This window comes from Impatiens glandulifera, chromosome 7 (assembly GCF_907164915.1).
Source record: "Impatiens glandulifera chromosome 7, dImpGla2.1, whole genome shotgun sequence".
NCBI lineage: Eukaryota > Viridiplantae > Streptophyta > Magnoliopsida > Ericales > Balsaminaceae > Impatiens > Impatiens glandulifera.
The window spans coordinates 37,464,977-37,486,428 of NC_061868.1; the positions used below are offsets into that span (position 1 = coordinate 37,464,977).

Below are 21,452 nucleotides of genomic sequence, written 5' to 3' on the forward strand. Positions count from 1 at the left end.
ATTTTTTATTTTACTTTTATTTAAAGCGTGATATCGAACTTTTATCATTATAGATATCTTAGTAAATTAACTCAACATTTGTAATTTGATTATGTGTTGTATATTGTACTTCTATTCTGAATCTTTTACATTTTAATACTTGACGTTGGGAAGGATACCTTATTTTTATCATTAACTTGTTTAAATTTATATATTTTTAAAATATATACTAAATATATAAATATATATATATATATATATATATATATACTTTGAACATGGCCCAATATTAGGCCCGATAATATAGCAAATAATCAAAACATAAGTTGGCCCAGCACTATACAAGAGATGGATACTCAAACCAAAAAAAAATCTTTAGGGTGTGTTTATAACATGGAATTGGAATATATTCCACTTTTTAAATTTAACAGACAAATCAAGATTAAAAATTAAAATTTTAATGAAATTCAAATTAATTTTATAATTTTCAATTTCACTATTTTTATTTAGGAATTATAATTTAAATATTTATTTTTATATGTTTTTCAAACAAAATATCTTATTATTTTATTATTTAAAACATAGTTAACGTGTTGAAGTGATATTTTTTTTTTTGAATTCAGAAAATTAAAATGTCGAACCGATATTTATATTTTTTTAATTTAGTAAGTTAACCACCAATATATTTTTATAATTTAGTAAGTTAACGTGTCGAATAAATATTTTGTTTTACTTTTAACTTAAGAAGTTGAATGCCGAACTGAGATATATATTTTTAAAATTTAGTAAGTTAACATATCAAATTAATATTTTTTTATTTTAATGAGAATTGAACCCTATACACATATAAATTGGATTACATGTCAATTCTTTTAAAAGTTGAATTAGAATTCTAATATCAATTTGACTCGTTATAAGCAAAATCACAAAATTTGAACCATAGCCCTAAACATAATTTTCTCTTTTAATAATTTAATCAGTTTCATGTAATGACGACCACTTTCACCTCCTCACAAAAACCGGTTCAAAATACTTGAACTCAAAAATTGGATAAAATACGAATATATAGTATATCCCTAAATTCCAATGTAGGAATTGTTTATAAAATTTTCACACACATGACATTTAATTTAGAATCTATAATAGATTTTATTTTTTATGAACTAAAGTCAAATTATTAGCACATTATCAAAGAGATTAATATGAATAAAGAAAAACAAAGATAAGGTCACTGCTAAATGTATTTACCTTAATTAGATTTGATAATCTTGTAGTGTAATAAATAATAGAAAGAATATTAATTGTTTTTGTAATACAATTATGGGATCAGTTTGTTTCATATACATACCATTTGCTTTGGTTATTCTGTTTTTATTTATTTTAATAATTTATTTATTTGAAAGTTAAAATTTGAATTAATAAACATAATAATTTCAATATATATATATAAATTAAAGGTGCAATCATGATAATAATAATATATTAGGGTTAATTAAGAGTACTTAAAGTTGTACTTGTGGAGTGTTCAATCGACAATGGGCATTGCCAATCACGAGAATTTCACGTGCAGCTCTGACCTTTTCTCATTTTCAACACATTCACGTGTCATGTTTGTATGCTAATTTAATAATATTAATTTTCCAATTAGGTTAAAAATGAACAATTCTTGTCTTACAAAAATCAATGGATGCGTGACTAACCCAAGGATGATCTATAAGAACATTAAAGAAAAAAAATGTGCTCGATAAAACGATGCAAAAAACATGACCATTTATTAAGTATTGCAAAATGAATCAAATATTTGATAATAAAACTCATTAAAAAGATCGTCTTGGGTTGTGGAAGAAATCAAATCAAAATGAACTATTTTATTTCACCAAAATTTGGACAAATAATGATTGAAGAACAAATATCTAGAATATGTCTCTATATAATTATTAAGGGATGAGATGTATATATTATAGTATTCAATTGAGAGTTTAATTCAATATTATGGAGGGTGCATGAGTTGTCTCTGATCATGCACAACTACTTATTGACATGTTCCCAAAGCATTAGCTGTCTTCACTAGTCATTACTATATATTATTGACATTCTTATTTATGGGATAACCTATTTTCATATCAACCTTAGATTATGATATTTAATACCCTTATAGTGTTATACTTATGAACATTAATTGAAGGCAAAATCACCTTAAGAAAGTTTAATCAGAAGTTTAATTTAGATTATTGTGCGTCTATATAATCAACTAATTCTTAAAAGAGAAAAAACTTGATTTAAATTGTCAATTGAATCCCATAAAACAGGATGTAGACCGAAATGATAAGCTTGACTCGAGTTTGTTTTAAAAACAAATTTTGTCAAAGAAATACTTGACTCAATTAAGAGTCGTCACATTATTTACTCTTTAAAAATTAGGAAAGATTTTTTTGTACAAAAATATGTTTGGGTTTAATGCTTGGTTACGTGTGAGAAATGGTCTCGATGCTATGGCTCACACGCCCGTCCAAAAGGACGGTCTTTAATTCGAAACAAGGTCTTTGAAAACGTGAATTTTCTTACACTTTGAAAGAAGTTCAAACCTAAGCCTATATATAGTAGCTAATAGTCTATGTCTAAGGAACCATGCTTGTTATGTTCATAAATATGCATATAGTGTATTTAGACAATAGATGTAATACATGTTACGAAAGGTAAACAAAGTATGAATATATAATTATTCAAAAATTCAAAGTTATGCAAAGTTATTGCATAACAGTGTTGTATAACTTATAAAATAATTTAATAAGTTTTTAAGTTGTAGAATTCAAATTATAACTCTCAAAGTTTGAGAAAATTGCAAAAAAATCCCAAACGAGTCTTAAAATTATGAAATTATTTATGCTGGTTAAAATAATTATTCTAAATTATATTATATTTTCTTAAAAAATCATTTTAATCATTGTAAAAAGAGAATGGCTTTAAATAATTAAAAAAAAGGAAGCATATAGGCCTAAGAAGAGGCCCAATCAGAGTTGGGTTAGGAAAGCAAGCTCGGAGGTTGGCTTGGGCTTCAGAGGAGGTTCGGGAAGATCCAACACGTTAGAGAGGCTCAGGCATGGTTCGGGTACACAAAGTGGAGGCTTGGGAAGCGAAACTAGGCTCGGATGGGCCGACTTGATCCAAGGCAAAGGAACGGGAGGTGAGGGGATCAAATCTCAGCATCCGCGTTGATTTCTTTTATTTTTTGCTGCATTATTTATTCTTCGATTCCGGATGCACTAGATCCTAGCCCATTTCCAGCTTATAACCCGTTTGTTTTCACTTTTTTTTATATTTAATTTGGCTACTACCTAAAATATAATTAGAGGAGTGATAGGGGAAGGGAATTTGAAGGAGAGAATGAGAGAGGGAATGACTTGGCATCATCTCATTGGTTCTCATTGATTGAAAAAAGGGAAAAGTGAGAGAAACTATTTGATTTTTTCAGCCAATCATATTGCGCCACGTCATTCCCTCTCCCAATCATTTCTCATATAATTAATCAAAAAACCGGTTAAATAGTGTCATTCTGTTCTCGTTCTCGTTCTCTCGTATTAATTATTTTATTTTAACTCTTATATTTATAAGATCATTGCTTGCACTTTAGATTATTTTTAACATTGTATACTCGTGAGTAGAAATTAAACGTCTAAAAATACCTTAAAAGACATAAATCAACAAGTAAAACATTTTAAAATTAAAAAAAAATATATGAAAAGAAGGATAAGATAAAAGTTCTGATGATGAAAGAAAAACTTATGAACTTCGAAAAATACTTTGGAATTCTAAGCATCCCATATGTAACTCAAAGATTTTAAATTGAAATGAGTATTTAGAACACAAGACCAAAAATAAAAATGTCAGTACTTGATTGTATACAATGTTATTAAAGTTGTAGTATTTGAAACTTTATATAATTAAAATAGTGACATTATATATGTAATGTAACATAGGGTTATTTAATTTGTATTTAAGGGTGGGTGGAACACAAGATGAAGTACATTGGGGATTGCTTTCACGGTGGTGAGTTTGGGCATGCAAATTAAATAAATAATTAAATATAGATGAAGGGGTAAGTGTAAAATTAAATAATGAATTAATTAAATAGGTTTACAGCTCATAAGCCATGAAAATGCGTTACTGTTGTTCTGGGTAATTTATAAAATTTATAATATTGGGATTTCTTATGGCACGAAAATTCAAGGTTCACGTGATCACCTGCCAATTGATTGACCTTTATTTTGATTTCCTTCTTCTTTTTAATAATTACAAATATCTTGTTTTCCTCTCCTTTACATTCCATTTTTAGGGTTTTTCAATTTCCCTAGTTTTGGCCCCTAGATTCGGTTATTCCCTTTGCTAGCGAAATGTAATTGATAAAATTAGGGTGATAATTCGGATTATACAAAAACATATACCTAATACTTCGAGTGCCCATCGTGTTATTTTAATAAACTTTATATCTAATCTTAAATCGAAATCTGTATATTAAAACTCTATATCTTACCAATCAAATATTTTTCAATTAGAGTTAATATACGGTTTGGATGTTTGGAATGTTTAGAGCAATTTAAACGCCTATCATTCTATAAATAGAATAGACAACAATTTCAAAACCAAAAACAACTTATTATATATTCAAATCAACTAGGTCTAGGTCTAAGATGGTATAAAATCAAAACAAAATGATCCTAAATCAATTACACACTAAAATTCCCTCAATATTGCAAAAGTGAAACAAAATAGAGAGCATGATAACAAAGAAAATAAATTCAATTTAATTAACATATGAATTATAAGGTCACTATCTATTTCACATAGACCAACATCAAAATGAAATTGACACCAAACAAGCAATATGAGAAAGAAAAACGAGCAATAAACAGAAAAAAAGTTAAGTAACTTGTTTCGAAGCTGGTCATGGCCTTCTCTACGTCGATCAACCATTCATCCCACATCAATTTACATGTCTTAGAAGTAGTAAAATACTAAAATCTATAATATGGATATTTATGACATCTTTACATGAAATATTATGCCTCTATATATTGATGCTGAATAGTTTCCTAATTTGTTACAACAATTTACAGTGGAAGGACATTAAATGCCAGACTCATCTTCAAACATCAAGAAACATGCATACAAAATCCTCATTTGAATAAACTCAATTTTACTTTGATAAGATATACTTTTCTGAAATATTATACACAGTTAGAAAATGAATCATTTTCTTATACTTTATCAACCATGCTCTAATTTCGTTTTTTATGGTATTAAAGAGATTAGAAGTGAAAAATACATTATAGACTTGATTGAAGAGTTGAAGACTAGATAAAAAAAATATAAGAACCCAAATGAGTTAGTGCAATATTCATCGTGATTATTTCAACATTCGCGTAAAATGAATAATAAAAATGACACCCTTGAAAAGAATTATATAAGAAAAAAAAATTAATGTTTAAGATTTAAAATATACAAAATTCTAAAACAATGTGCTACATTCACAATTTCATATACATAGCAACAAAAGAAAACAAAACATTTAAAACAGACAATGACTGTCAACTCCAATGCCTAACAACATTTGAAGTTCACGATATATTCTAAAATTTCTCCCTTAATAAAGATTCACAAATAATTTTTTTTTTTTTTTTTTTTTTAAGAATTTAACGGTGGTGTTGAGGCATGGAATCCATATCCAAGTGGGAGATGGGACCCAATTTCCAATGAGTTGTCGAGTGAGTTAGAGGCAGTGCACGCCCTTTAATGCCCCCACCATTTTTGGCCCCATTTCATGTTTGGACCACTCACTCACTTTCACTCCCCCTATTTAAGAACAACTTCTCTTCATCATAACCATCATCATCATCATCATCATCTTCAAACCCTTCATTCTTCTCTAGAAACAAAAACAAAAACATAAACAAAAATGAAGTTTGGTGGATCAAAGAGAAAGATATCAACCAGGGGACTTGGAAGAGTTCTTAAAGAGCAAAGGGCCAGGCTTTACATCATAAGGAGATGCGTCGTCATGCTTCTCTGCTGGCATGACTAGGCTATATATACTAGGTCACCTACGTTGGTTGGTTGGTTGGTTCATCGGCGACGACTACATCTTCTTTTTTTGGCCTGAATTCACACCGGCGGCAGCTTTCTCCGATCTATTTTTTGTGGGTTTTCAACCTAAGGGTGGGAACTTGGGAATTATGACAACTTTTTCGATCCAAGTTGAGCTTCATCATCGATATATGCCACTCTATGTGATTTTTAAGTCATGGATCGAGCATCCATTCATGATTTGTAAATAGAATCTACCTAGACATGATGTCACCACAATTTTGTACCAATTATTAAGCAATAGCCTCTTGTATGTGCTTCATGTATATCCAAGACTTTCAATCATAACTTTTTTGATCTTGCAAAATCACGTGATTGCACTAACTCTAACCCTAACTCGATTCCAACGTTTTCATTTTCCGAAAAAAAAAAAATTACTAACATGATACTCTGATAATTGAGAACAAAAAGATGAGAATTATAGTATATATTTTTAAATAAATTTGTCTAAATAATCGAGAAATGATGCAAGATAGGAATAAATTAAGTCTGTTCAAGTAGAAAAATTACTTTTCGCGAAAATTCATGGCCCTATTGTCACTCAAGATTGCTAGCTAGGTTCAAGTTTTGAGTTGAGATGAGCTAGCTTGAGACTATATAATATTATGTTGATGAATCTATATATATATATTACATTTTTCACAAAATATATATGCACCTCATCAATGTCTAATTATGATATAATCCAAATTCCTTTTAAATCAAAATTTTATTTTAAACATTGTATGATTGTTTCAAGTGGAGGAGATTAAACTAGCTCTAATCATTTGGTACCTCAATTTCTACCAGACACTTATCCAAAATTTGGTCAAGCCCTTAATTATAATTATCTAGTCCAATATAAACAACCATAATTATGCCCTTAGATTTTATTTTTCATTCCCAATTGGTTTGTTTTCCATTCAAGATATAAATAAATGTAATGAATAATTAATTAAATAACAGGAAATTAATTAGGACATGGCATATAAATGAATGAATGCAATTATTATTTTGATCACTAATTAAAGGGACCATTTTTAAATAATTAGAAATTCTAGTCCAATTTTGAATCTATAAAAAAAACATTGAGTCAATTTAAATATAGTGTAGAAAATGTTTGTAATAGTTTAGGACTGTGTCTTGACAACTCACTCAATAATATATTTTTTTTTTCATAATTGCTTATCTATATATCTATATAGGTTCTTTGGTTTTGGCATTTAATGATCAAGTCTCATTTATTGGGACCCATTTAAATAATTGTAAGAGAGAAGAGATACATAAGGTTTTTTATTTTATTTTTTATAATTTTAGTATATATAACACATGAGTTCATCACATAAAGAGAGTTATATGTCTCAAATATCTAATTATTATTCAAATAATAATGTAACAAACAGTACCAAACTAATTAAACAACCTAAAAAACATGGACCATGATAATTTGAAACAAGATGATAATGACAATCACAAACGTGGAATAACAACAAATAATAAATTCGCCGAGTTCGCGAGTCTAATAAAAAACACGATCACATGATAAATTTTAACGTTACGAGAGGTGAATGGGACCCTGTATGAGACAACACAGGAGCTGAATCCGAAATGTTAATATTGTGATGTCGGCCATAATATGAATTAGTATTGCCACGTAAACCCGACAAAGAAACCCAGAAAAGTGATTGGGTCAAACTGGCAGCCTTATCTCCTCCCCACGTGCACCTTCCACCCATTCTTATGCATGTCTCATCTCTCTCAGACGTGCCCTTCAATGGACCCCCTTACCCTACCCTGCACTGCCCTGCACCTTTTAATATATTTTAGGGTTAGTTGATCACTACTTATTTTCAAATTTTAACCCTTTGAAATATGTTTAATTAACTCTCAGTTTATTCAAATAATATTATATATATTTGTATAGTATTTAGATGTATTATTATTTTGAAATATTAATCACTATAACTTTTTTTTTTATATTCTCTTAAAAGTTATAAAAGATAAATAATTCAATTATACATTACTTACCTAGTTAGATAGCTAGCCTAGCTAGCTAGGATTGTCAAGCAATATGGGTACTGATGAGTTTTCTATTCAGATTTAAATTTAGTAACAGAATGAACAGAAATAGAACATAATTGAGAATTAAAATGGTGTAAATAAAGATGAATTTGTGAATGAGAAATAGGAGAATAACAAATTATTTAAGTGGACAATAACAAGAAGGATTATCAAGAAAGAGATGGGAGAGTCATAATTGATCATAAATAATTCAATATTTAATTATTTAGTATTTCATTAATATTATGTCTATTTTAGTTATAAAAAATAATAGTATCATTTTATAAATTTTTATTTAAGTTTATTGTAGATTATAATGAACTAAAATAAACATATTTTTTTACTATTTTTAATAAGTATATATAACTAAAATAATATATATATATATTTAATTTAATTTGAGTTATTTGACATTAATTTTAAATAGTTTATCTTTTAATCTTACACTATTGATTATTTTATTTAAAATTTTAATTAAAATATTAAAATATTTAATAATAAAAAATACATTTAATTACACTTTAACTTTACACTAGGAAGGAGGAGAGAAGAAAATTATGTTTTAAAAAACTAAGATTGTTTTGTTTGATTATATTATTTATATGAGTTTTGGATAAATTTTTTGTTTGACTTAATTTTAAAAAATAATAATAATCATTTTACTTGAGAAAGAAAATATTAAATAAATTGTATTTTAATATTTAGATAGATAAAAGAGTAGTGATAAAATAAATGAATTGAAAACAGTGAAAATATTAGCTTTTTGTATAAAAATCCTAAAAAAACTCAATATTAAACAAGCTCTGGATGTGTGTGATTATATCTATTTGTAATAGTTTATTCATTCAAATTAATATAATTATTTGTCAGGATAACAACTTATTCCCTTTTAAGAACAATCAAACAAATCCATATTTTACAAATCACTTTCCTAGTTGATTAGTTAATATATATATATATATATATATATATATATATATATATATAACTTATTTTATTATAAAGAGTAGACTAAATGGATCTTCATCTTTTAATTCAACTATTTTTTAAGTAGATAACTCATTAATAGGTAAATGTTTCAAATAAGTATATACATATATATTTGATAAAGGTGAATATATACAAACATCTTTCAAAAATTATTTGATAATTCAAGTAATTTTAGCCAAGTTTTGAAAGATGGAACCATCTCATTTATTTATTTTTATTAAATAATATAATACTTTCCCAACATTTAAGTTTTAAATATATCTTTATATATATATATATATATATATATATATATATATATATATATATATATATATATATATATATATATATATATATATATATATATATATATATATATATTATTTGAAATTGTTAATTATACATTTATTTTTATTTTAAATTATTATTGTACATTTATTTTTGTTTAAAATAGTTATACTTTTTTAAATAATACAAAATGAAGAACTTATTAACTCCAAAGATGAACAATTCTTGTTTTAGGGTCGAAATTTGAACCCGCTTCATAACTAATTATTTAAAACCATCTATCGTCTAAGATTCTAACTAGTTAGGTTGTGTTTATCGGATTTTAATTCAATGTTATTTTGACTAATAAACTCTCACTTCGTATTCAAATCAAATTACATTCAAATCTCAATTCTAATTCATTCTCACTAAAGGGATAATCGTTATTTTGGTATAAATCATGTATAGTCGACCGATTCAATCGTATTACGGTATCATATTTATATTTTATAATCTTTATTATATTATTTACATTTTAACTATATAACTACAAAACATTTTTCTTTCATTCAATATCAATATTTTTTATTACTTAAAGACGATTTTGGGGGTACAACATAAAGTCATAAACACACAATATTTAAATATAAAAAAAAAAACTAATGAGTAACAATCTCGTAGGCATCTTAATATGCAACATTGTTGTCTGAAACAAAGATCGTTTGAAAATGAAGTTGAAGAAGTCATCTTAGGACGAAGGTAAAATTTTTGGCCGTAATAGGACTTAAAAAATAAAAAATGAATATACAAAGTATAAAATGAATTTGTGCATATAATTTTCAACACAAATTAAAAGTTTTAAAACATTTTAAATAGTTTAAATATTTAGGGTATAAATTCAAACAAAAATAATTGTATAGGAATGATTTTCAAATAGAAATAAATGTAAAAAAAACAATTTGAAAGAAGATTATAAAGATTCAAAAGTTAAATATATATGGAATATTATACTTATTATCTCTTTTTTACTTTACTTCAACATTTTGTTTAGAAATGTTATAGAAATTTTACTAATTTAACTTAATTTGTGTTACAATATTATTAATTTAAAAAAATTAATGTTATCTATGCTCTTAATAATTCCAACAATGACTTTTTTTTTTAAGATTAAGAAATCATCTTAATTTGTTCATCAATCAATGGGTTGAGATTTCCATTATCAAAAGTTTCTCTTAGCATTTACGTGCAAATATTTCTCACTTATGACAAGTTTTTCTTTGCCAATTTTCATGTTACCGTTGAAATAGTTTGCGATGAGTAAATGTTTCCAATAATCAATGGATGCATTTATTACAAATTAATGAATGTACATATTGCAATAAATAAATATGTCTATTACAATGAATGTTGCGTTTATTACAATTGAATGAATGTATATATTAATGTAATGAATGAATAAGCTTATTACAAATGATCGAATTGTTGTATCTTGAATACACAATTTAATGTTTTTTTTTTGTTTTTTTTTTTAAAAGAAAGCATGTCTATTGAACAATTGAACCAATGGTTGCATCCCTATAAATAGGTAAAAGATCTTATTTTGACATAATACATTGATTTTCAAGAGAATTTGAGAATTTTGTTGTAAAAAATAAACCGGTGAATAAGTAAACTAGTAGCTAGAGAATAAAATTCCATATATAAATGGTAAAATCTTTTTAAATGGTTTATGGTGGTAATATAATATATACTTATAGTTATAGATATACTCGATTAATAATTTTATAAAAGTATGGCAAATAATAAAATAAAATTATTTTAAATTAAAGTTGCCGGCATAATGAGAAGTCAACCTTTTGTTTTTGGTTTCACTAATTATAAGTCAAGAGTACTATGTCTAGGATATAAAGTTTGATGGTTAAATTATCAAATTTCCATGAAGTTAGTTTGAAATGTATTCTTAAGATGGAATTGTTATCATAAATAAATTGGTATGAGTAATTAAATTCAAATTTGAGTTGATAAAAGTAAATTCTAAAAGGTACAAAGGTAAAAAAAAAAGTTACTTTATGTAATTGATGCACTATTTTGCTTTTTCAAATAAGGCCAGACATGTTAGAACTGTTGTTTTAATCTTCTCACTATGAAGAGCGGCATAATATATGTTATATTGTTATATACTCACTTTTAAAATAGAGTTTTAGGTTAAGTCTTTGTACACTTGGAAAATCTTAAAAGTTTAGTACAAATTATTGGGAGGTTAGGTGGAGAGACTTATTATAAGAACGGTGGCGTGTATATTTTGCCATTACAAACTAGTGTGTGGGAGGAATAGTTTGCGGTGTCATTGTTGTGGCTGTGTAATGAATGAATGTTGACTTATCACAATAAATAAATGTGTTTCGAATGAAGTCTATTGTAATAAATGCATGCGCCTATTACAAATGAATGCATGTGTCTATTGCAATGAATGTATGGAGGCACATATTGCAAATGAATGGTCGTGTCTATTGAAAAAATTGTTTATTCCCGATAAATAGGTGAAACATTCAATTTGGCGTAATTTGAATTTTTAAGAGTTTAAGAGTTTTATTGTAGTTAAAAGCAATAGTTTTATACAGCATATTTACCTTTAGGAGAGTGATATCACACCTCAAAATATATATTTAAGAATTCATATTTTCTAACACTAACAAGGAATTACCTTGGTAAAATATAGATGCAAAGTGGTTTGCTTTCGAAGTCTCGAATTTAGTTTTTTTTTTTTAAACAATACATATTATCAAGACTATTGTACGTTGGAGTAGAGTAAAAATCGAGTTATATTCACATTCTCTTTAAATATAGTCAGAATAAAAAGACATATAAATATAGTTATAAATACTTAAAAAGACTCGACAATTTTAATATAATAAAACACTCAATCAATTGGGGCCATTATGATTTATGGGTATCGACGAAGACGTGTAAAGACAAAACAATACGTTGGTATAAACGAAGAGTTGAATCTACATTGTTCAAGTAGCGATAAGACATAAATAAAAGCAACTAGCATATATACTCAAGATGGCTTTCGACAAAGGGGCACTAAAAGATAAATGGTTATGGCCTTTGCCACTCTTTTGTATTTTCTTTTTCTATGAGAGTCCTAAAAATAACTCTATAGCCAGTGGACTTGAAGTCCTAGGGAGGGGCCACTGTGTTCTTCATTTCTTTTCTTCTTTTGCATTTTTTTTTTTTCTTTTAAAGTTTTATTATATCATCATCACAGTATGGTCATTGGGAATTCTCATTATTACATCTCAGTTTTGTCATATTCTTGTACATAACATATTATATATGTATTTTACTATTGCTAAAATTATTTTTATTCAAGTGAGCATTTTGTATCTTTTAAAACACAAATTATTATTATTATATAAAGGTAAATGATATATAAAGCGTCGCTTATAAAACGCTTTTGAAAAGCGCTTTAGCTGGAATGTCTATCTCAGCCAAATAAATAAATAAATAATAATTTATTTTTATTTTATTTACTTCTCTCTTTCTACTAAACATCTCCCTTATAATTTTATTTCTAAAAGTTTTTTTTACCTAATTTTTACTAAATATTTTTAGTTTTATTATATATTTCAGCCCAAAGATAAAATATTATTTTTCATTAATTGGAGAGGAAGAAAATTTATAAAGAAAAAATAAAGGTAAAAAAATAAAATTGATTTGACTTGATATAATATTATTATTATTTTTATTGACATGATTAACTTAATACTTTTTTTTATTATATTTTATATTGTTTTTTCTTTGAATTGTAAGTTATGGAAAAACATTCATACAAAATAATATTACTTAATATTAATTAATTATACAAACTAACAACTAAATCATGTACACAAACTAAAATAATCAAATTAACAATTAATTCTTAATAGTTTGTTTATGTGTGATGTTTTGTATATCATTAAATCTTGATAATTAAACATGTTTTTATTACTATAATTTTAATTAAATTCTATATAGGATAAAACCATCTATATTTCTTGTTAGTTTTTTTTTTTTATAAAAAATGATTTTTAGGCTATTTTGGTATGATATTTTAGCTTAATTAAAATTAAAATTATGATTTAATTATATAATTCATTTGTTTAATAATTTTAAAAAAATGAAGGGAAAAATAATTAAGGTAGAGAAATAAATTAAAAAATACACAATTAAAGAAGATAGATAATACTTTGATTTATTATTATTTATTATTATTTATTTATGCCTCTACCTAAGCCACTTTATTATTATGGCTCTTTATAAAGAGCCGTTGTGTCTATCCCGTGCTTATATATATATATATATATATATATATATATATATATATATATATATAAATGAGGCCCTTATATAATTTGCTCCTAGTTATGATAACATCAACCAATCATAAATTATATATTGATATTAGTACAGGATTAAGTGATCATGAGTTGACAAATGGGACAGGGTCACAAATTGTTAAGGTAATTTTTATATATTTAAAAAAAAAATTCTCATTATATTAAATAAGAGTTGCATATAAGAAAAAAATTAAATAAATAATATAAGATAACATCTACAAAATAAACAATTGATGATATACATATTAAATTATATAAATAATTTACAAAAATAAAACTCCTAATATAAAAGATTCGACATTCACGCAATTCGAACACGCAATTTGAACGATCGGGGTTGAAGTAGAGCAAACTAAACGAATCAATGAAACGGTGTCAGAAGAACCTCTACCAAATATTTTGAGCGACATTTAAAATTATTCTTAGGTAGGGACGGATATATGTAGGGACTCGTCCAGAAATATATATATATATATATATATATATATATATATATATATATATATATATATATATATATATATATATATATATATATATATATATTACAGTAAAAATGTGATATTTCCCCCTAATTTTTTAAAAAAAATCAATAGAATTCATTATTTGTTTATCTAATTATTAAAAAAATGGTAAAACTTATTTTTATCTACTCGTTTTATCAAAAAAAAAATCTCGTTATTTTTTAAGTTCACCCTAATTTTTTTTCAAACCTACCCCATTTATAAATCCTGAGTCCGTCATTGTCCTTAGCCGATGGTTTGTAAACAACGTCAGAAAAGGTCATGTCAAGTAAAAATAAATCATCTACATATATAACGGAAATGGTGATAAATTCATACAAATCATGAAAATATACTTATAAGAGGTCATTCGTAAGAAATATCAAATTCAGTAATTTTTATTAAAAAAATGAGAAATAATTTTTAATTTGTTTATTTCATCTCATTTGTTGTTAAAAAATGATAGATACATACTCGAGAAATGATCACAAACACAATAGGATGGTTTGAGTAGTAAACAACACCAATGATTGAGAATATTATTCGAATTATAAAAATTCGAGACAAAAAAAATGATCCGGCTAAACAGGATGTCGAGCCGAATAAAATGCAACATCAACTCAAATCTAAGTGATGAAAAGAAAAACGAGGCACCCTAATTTGACCTTTTCAAGTTGAATGATCCAAATGTTATTTCATCGATAGCATTTAATTTAACCCAATAGTACAAAAGACAGTATATATATTTAGTAGGTAAATGAGGAAAGACATCTTAGATCATAGGTATCTTTTAGGTTTTTATGAATTGTCTTGATTTTTGTATGAAATATTTTTCTAGAATATCTTAGTCAGGCAAACACAGTTGCACCTAGATACTAAGCAAAATATGATCCAAAAACGTTTTTAAAAACCCTAATTAAAAGTAATACCCAATTAACCAAACATAACAACTGTACAAGATCTAGTAGTTGGTCATTAAATCACCTGATTATTAAACTAGCATCAAATCCATGATCTAAAGAGATTAATATTCCAATTTATATAATATGAGTTAATGGCCCATCACAATCTTTGGACAAAATCAACTAAATTTCAAATAGTTTTCCAGCAGATAAAGATGTTTAATCATTGTCCAAGAACAATCCTTTTTTCCCATCTCAGCTACCTAGAGTTGGTTGCCTCTGAAGAAGCACTTGGGGCTAAAACACATCACAAGCTAAGAAAATTGTGTTGTTTCTGTCAAAGCCAGCATATATGATCTGTATAAACTAGCTATCTCTTATTTCAAAGTTCAATGAACCTTTTTCTTCTATAGACCCTACACTATACCAAATTCATCAATAATAATAAAGGGATGCAAAAAATATCCATATATATTATATATATTTCCTTAAAGTTGTTTACACTTTTGAACCTTCAAAATGGATAAACATCATCCAATAGGGAAAAACACAAGTGTTTTAAGACCAGGGGTTTATACTGTCCCCTGGAAGAGGCTAGCACATCCAATTCAGACTTCACATCTTAAGTTCAAAACTCTTCCCACTTCAAATACCATAGATGGATATTGCCCCTCAAAAATGAAATCAGATAAGTCACCCGAAATAGTAACGAAATTTGCTTAAGACAACATTTGGCAACAGAGAATTTGTCAAAATGATGCCATTTGTCAGTTCCCAACTTTACAAAATCGTTTACAATTTCCCCCATGAAAGATAGCTCTCCTGTGATGCAAATTCCTGAAGATTCGATGAAACACAATTAGTGGATTTGAACAAATATACATATATCGGGAAAAAATGGAAAATTCTTGAAAATGAAGCATACAAGTTGGCTTAATCGGAAATCTGGAGGTGTGTCGAGTTCTATGTTTGCTGGATCGAGGACTAAGTCCTGGCAATCCTCCAAATCCTTCTTCAGGGTCTCGGATCCAAGAGTAGCATAATCAGCCAGACAAGGTCTTCCTTTTGATTGTTCGTTTTCGCTGCCATCTCTGGTTGGAGACTGGCTCCGAAGAAACTCATCACACAATGACAGGCCTTCTACAAGTTGCTGTGAATCCAAATGATGCTGTGACTCACTGTCCCACCACTTGGGGTTTTCTCCACCTTGGAAGTCATTGTTCTCAAAGATTTCATTGTATTGAGTTTCAGACATAATGTCTTCTTCATGATTAGCCTTTCCTGGCCCAGCTTGAACTTCATCACTCCCATAATCCAGCTCACGATGCTTAGGCAAGAATGTAAAGAACCCATTATTTTTCTTAGCCAATAAATTGAAAATATTGCTAACTTATTTGAGATTCTGAATTATTTTATCATATCACATACTCTACCTGTCCCATTGCCAACTCCTGATGTCCCATTTCAAGTAAGAACTATTTAATCTATTTGCACTTTTTCTGGTTAAATGAATGGTTTAACCATTTCAATCCCAAAGGTCTTGTTTGATGAAGGGATATATGGATTCACTTCTTCAACCGAAATACTAAATTACACTTACTTTATTTTTTAACATTTTAAATATAAATAATATTTTAGTCATTTAACCTAAATAACCCCAAATAATCCACTTTTTCATCAAACATGATTTTTGTTTCCAGCAAATCAGTTTATTTCAGAAAATTGTAATAACTTGTTAAGTATCACAACAGTTGAAATACATACTTGTGAAAAAGAAGTTCAAATGATGAATTCAGACCTTGATATTTTTTTAATCCAGGATTTATTCTCTAGATAGCAGTTGAAATACATACTTGTGATAAAGAAGTTCAAATGATGAATTCAGACTTTGATATTTTTTTTAATCCAGGATTTATTCCATAGAGAAAGCTAGCCCAATTCAATGAAAGCCCAAGATTGTTTTGGAGTTCTTCAGTTAGTAATGAGATACATGTTCGGCTTATCAATTTTGATATTTGATGGTTCCGTTACAGATTATTTGCTCCTATTTTTCATCCTCAAACTATTTGGCCTAATGTGTGAGGTCAATTTCTTCTTTTCCCCTATTTCTCTTCATTTAATTTGTAGCTTGTATTCCTTATTCACGTTTCACAACTAATCTTTTGACGAAAAATAAGAAGAACCGAAAGTGTTCTAGAATCATTGCAATTAATCAGCTTCTAGAACTTCTAGAATAGTGACGGTTATTTTGTTAGGATAAACGACCTCCATTATCATGACCTCCCAATTCATTCAGGCATTCTTAGGCTCTTGACAAACAGTTAACAATTAATTTCTCTTAACAAATTAACTGTCACTAATCTATAAGTTGATTAACTCCAATGCTTCTAGAATAATTTTAGTTGCTCTCATTTTTCTAGAGTCTTATGAATGCAAGATTTAATTTATAAGGAAAAAGGAGTAAAACTGACATACCAGAACATAGGGATCTGTAGGAGACGGATTAGATTGCTTTTCCAGGTTAAAATGATTCATCCTCATGTCACTTCGAGGAGGGTCAGGAGTCACAGATTTCGGTGTCACTGGATCTACTTTCACAATAACAGGATCATTGCACTTGAGAAAATCATTATCAATCTTCTCTGTCTGTTTTCCTTGTAGTTGTTGGTAAAACACTTTGGATATAATATACTCTCCATCCTTCTCATCTTCTTCAGTGCCTAGATGATACTGATGCATAACCCAATTTGTTTTCTCAGCTTTTTCCCCTTTGGCTGCACTCAAATACAGAACCATAATCTTCTTACAGCCTCTTTGGACCCCATCAAGAATTACTGGTTTCGTCCTTCCTGTCTTGTGCCAACGAACATCGCCAAAGTAATCATCATGTATCTTTCTACGTTTCCGAGTTCCAGTATTGTAAGCCTTAATTACTCTGTGGAAGAAATGACACACACTTCCATCTTGCTTGACACCTAGAAGATAACTGCATTCAGTTTTTCATTTATAATAAAAGTGATAAAGTCTAAAGAAGAGGAATAAGTTATAAGAGAAATACCTGGTAAATTCTTTGGATGAGTGTAACAGATTCCGTTTTCCTTATTTACAGTAGGAATAAACTCATCGATAAAAGGATGTGGCTTTAAATTCCCCACACTGACTTTTGCAAGTAAATGCCATATGATTTCCTGGTCAGATGGATCAAATTTCACACCTCTGGGCAAACCTGGCCACTCCTGAGTAACCTGAAGAAATTAGAAATATCCACCAATATTCGTCAAAATTCTTTTACAAGAAAACAGATTTACATAACTTTTGTCATGCTCGAAAGCTTTACCTTGAAGAATCTTTGTATTAATGATAACTTAAGTTTGAAATTCTCAAATCACACATATAAAAGTGTGAGATGTAAATTGAACTACACGAAACAAGGCTTACATCACTGTTGTCTATGACGTGTTCACAGTTAGGGCAAGCTTTGGTTGGGTTGCTATTCCAATCAACTCCTTCATTACAACTTGAACCAGATGCACTTTTGATTTTTGTTGCAATTCTATTGCTATCAACCAACCACGATGGCCTGTGCAAATGAAAGCAGCAAAATACATTTCTTTGAAATCATAAAGACTCGGACAATTTCATTAATTTCAACAACTAAACAAGGTAGTGTGGTAATTCCATCCATTCAAATCTTTTAGTTATATTTATTTTTTTGAAAAGCCTGCACAACTATGATAAAATGTCATTGTTGAGCACATGATTTAGTATTTTAATGTTCATTTTTGTGAATCTTAAAAATGGTTATACATTCCCCTGTTAAAGATGCAAAGCCAAATCAAAGCTGAAACATCAGCAGCAAGAAACAACCTCTGAAGAACCCTCAAGAGGTCAGCCGGTAATTTAAACTCATGGGAAAGCTAATCAATGAAGAAGCTGGTACTTACATTGAACTTTAAAATTCCTATGTTCAAGGAATAAATCTATTTGAAATATAGCCATCATATTCTATTACAAGGTTTCAGTAATATCTTGTAATATAATATTAATATGATTACAAGATTATTACAATGTCTTGTTGAGAATCATTATACTTGATTAGGATTTATTTTTCAAAGTGAGATTCTTTTTCATTATAAGGACATTGTATCTTATATATAGATAATCTCAATAATAATATGAATTGACAAAGAAAATTCAATAACAAAAATCAAGTGCAGAGTTTCTGCTCTCCCATCTCTCAGTAATTTGTTTCAAAATCAACCAAACACAAGAGTGAGTATTCAATAACTCTTTCATTCATATTCCCATGCTAAACTCAACAAAATCTTAAGTCACATTGTGAAGGTAAACATGAAGTTCCCAACTGTTTCATCAGAAACCAAATAAAGGGTTTAAGTTGCCTATGATCAAATAAAGGTAGGTACAAGATTACTAACTCATTACCTTAAAAATACATACCAAACATGACAAAGTTAAACTCTTTACTAAAACACTAGGCCTAAAGGCTGGAACCACCCCATAATAACTATCCATAGGCACAACAAAACAGAGCAGAACATAAACAAACTTGCTTCAACACTAGAAATATCACTCATTTTCATCATCCCATATTGGATTAACTATAACTTCCATATTTAAGTAAGATTTCAACTAGGTCTAAGTGTTGTCGTGAGTAAACACAGTCAAATAAACGCCACTCTGAAAGAGAAGAGTAGCATTTGAGAGGGCATCGCAGCAACAGTGCTGCGATGAAGGAGCAAAGGGAAGAGAAAGAAGAATACCCCGATCGAGACATGAGGGATTTGAAGCGATCAGATGAAGGAAACCCGACTGTTCCTCTTCTTTTGCACGAAAAGGGTTGATTGCTTTTATTTGTACCGACAGCGCCAAGAATTTAATTAGAAGTTTCGAATTTGCACTCTTCTAGAACTTGTGTTTATTATGGCTCATTCAAATATAATTCAGCCCAAAATCATTTGGGCCAAGGCTTATTAGGATTTATTATAATCCTCTTCACATTTTTTTAATTATTTCAAATTAATTTCAAATATAAACATTTAACAAATTTTTATTTTTTTTAATTATGGAGAACACACCACACCCAACACTTATTATCATTCGTTTTCATTTAAAGTATTTTTAGTGGAAATCAAAACCGTAATATATTGGTCTTTTAGGTCAACCTTTTCCACCACTCGGGTGAGATAGTGGTTTGAATGTTAATTTTAACGCGAATTTTAGAGAAAAATGAACACCATTATTATTTTATTTTTGACAATTTTGACCTTATTATGGTTCCCAATTTTAATTTATCATTCTCATTTTTTTCAATTATAGGAGGCCTTCTACAAAAAAAATTTCCATGAATAATATATATATATATATATAATGATCAATTTTGTTCTCACCCAAAGTAGAAATGAAGGTAGGTTTTGATAGAAAATAATAATAAATCTCCATTTCTAGTAAAAATCTTGCTCCATGTACCTTAATGTTTGATTTTTCAACCACTTTCTTTTCATTAAAAGTGGGGTTAATGACTATAACAATAAAGTCATTATATGAGCCTTGAAGAGTTACTTATCTAAAAAGACTTCATATTTTTATAGTATAATGAATTTGACTTCTAGATTAAATGTCTCAAGATGATGGCCAAAAAAAAGAAATTGTTGTCTCATTATTGGAGGAGTTTGTTACTTCTCAGTCCACTCTTCTTGATACAAAAAAATTGAGTTTGAGGAATATTGATGTAATGATTAGGGACAAGTGATCAAATGAGATGAGAATCATTGAATTTGGACTAAATAAAGTTGGTACAAAGTAAGTAAAGAGTTTAGAATGATGAGGATTTCAAGAATTCTAAGAAGGGTGAGAAAAAAAATTGCATTAGGCTAGACATGATAAAATTTTGGATATTGAGTAACCGAACATGAATCTGTCTCGAAAAATTAGGTATTTATATAACCCAAAATTATCCATTCTGAACCGTTGGTTACCCGACCTAACACGATTTATTATAAGCAACTGAAGTTGTTCAAGACCCGTTTGTTTTATAAATTATTCTTTTTTTCTTTATATAAATTTAAACCAGATTTTTAGAAGCATCCGTTTGTTTTATAAAATATATTTTTTTTATATAAATTTAGAATCTTTGACTAATTACTAAACTTTTTTTTTAACTCTGTTAAAATTATTTGTATCCTATTAATATATATTTAAATGATAATATTAAAAAGAATGTGTTTTTTAAAAAATTATAATAACAA

General features: G+C 27.8%; 2 protein-coding genes across 2 annotated transcripts; one reads left to right on the forward strand and one right to left on the reverse strand.

The window, feature by feature from the left end:
- Positions 1 to 5,857: 5,857 nt before the first annotated feature.
- LOC124910490 (small polypeptide DEVIL 4) lies at positions 5,858 to 6,425 on the forward strand. The gene has a single exon (XM_047451135.1). The coding sequence runs from the start codon at positions 5,933 to 5,935 to the stop codon at positions 6,056 to 6,058; it is 126 nt and encodes a 41-aa protein (XP_047307091.1). The 5' UTR covers positions 5,858 to 5,932; the 3' UTR covers positions 6,059 to 6,425.
- A 9,200-nt stretch (positions 6,426 to 15,625) lies between these two features.
- On the reverse strand, positions 15,626 to 20,053 carry LOC124944989 (SUPPRESSOR OF GAMMA RESPONSE 1). The gene is made up of 6 exons (XM_047485343.1): positions 19,968 to 20,053; positions 18,625 to 18,766; positions 18,245 to 18,431; positions 17,662 to 18,161; positions 16,112 to 16,513; positions 15,626 to 16,023 (listed from the first exon to the last, which is right to left on the reverse strand). Exons 1-6 carry the CDS (start codon positions 19,979 to 19,981, stop codon positions 15,979 to 15,981), a joined length of 1,290 nt encoding a protein of 429 aa, XP_047341299.1. The 5' UTR covers positions 19,982 to 20,053; the 3' UTR covers positions 15,626 to 15,978.
- Between the last annotated feature and the right edge of the window lie 1,399 nt (positions 20,054 to 21,452).

Coding starts and splice junctions, on each gene's coding strand:
- LOC124910490 (XM_047451135.1), top strand. CDS start 5,933: ATGAAGTTTGGTGGATCAAAGAGAAAGATATCAACCAGGGGACTTGGA.
- LOC124944989 (XM_047485343.1), bottom strand. Junction 18,162..18,244: donor TCATCCAAAGAATTTACCAG/GTATTTCTCTTA, acceptor GTTATCTTCTAG/GTGTCAAGCAAGATGGAAGT. Junction 16,514..17,661: donor CTACAGATCCCTATGTTCTG/GTATGTCAGTTT, acceptor TTCTTGCCTAAG/CATCGTGAGCTGGATTATGG.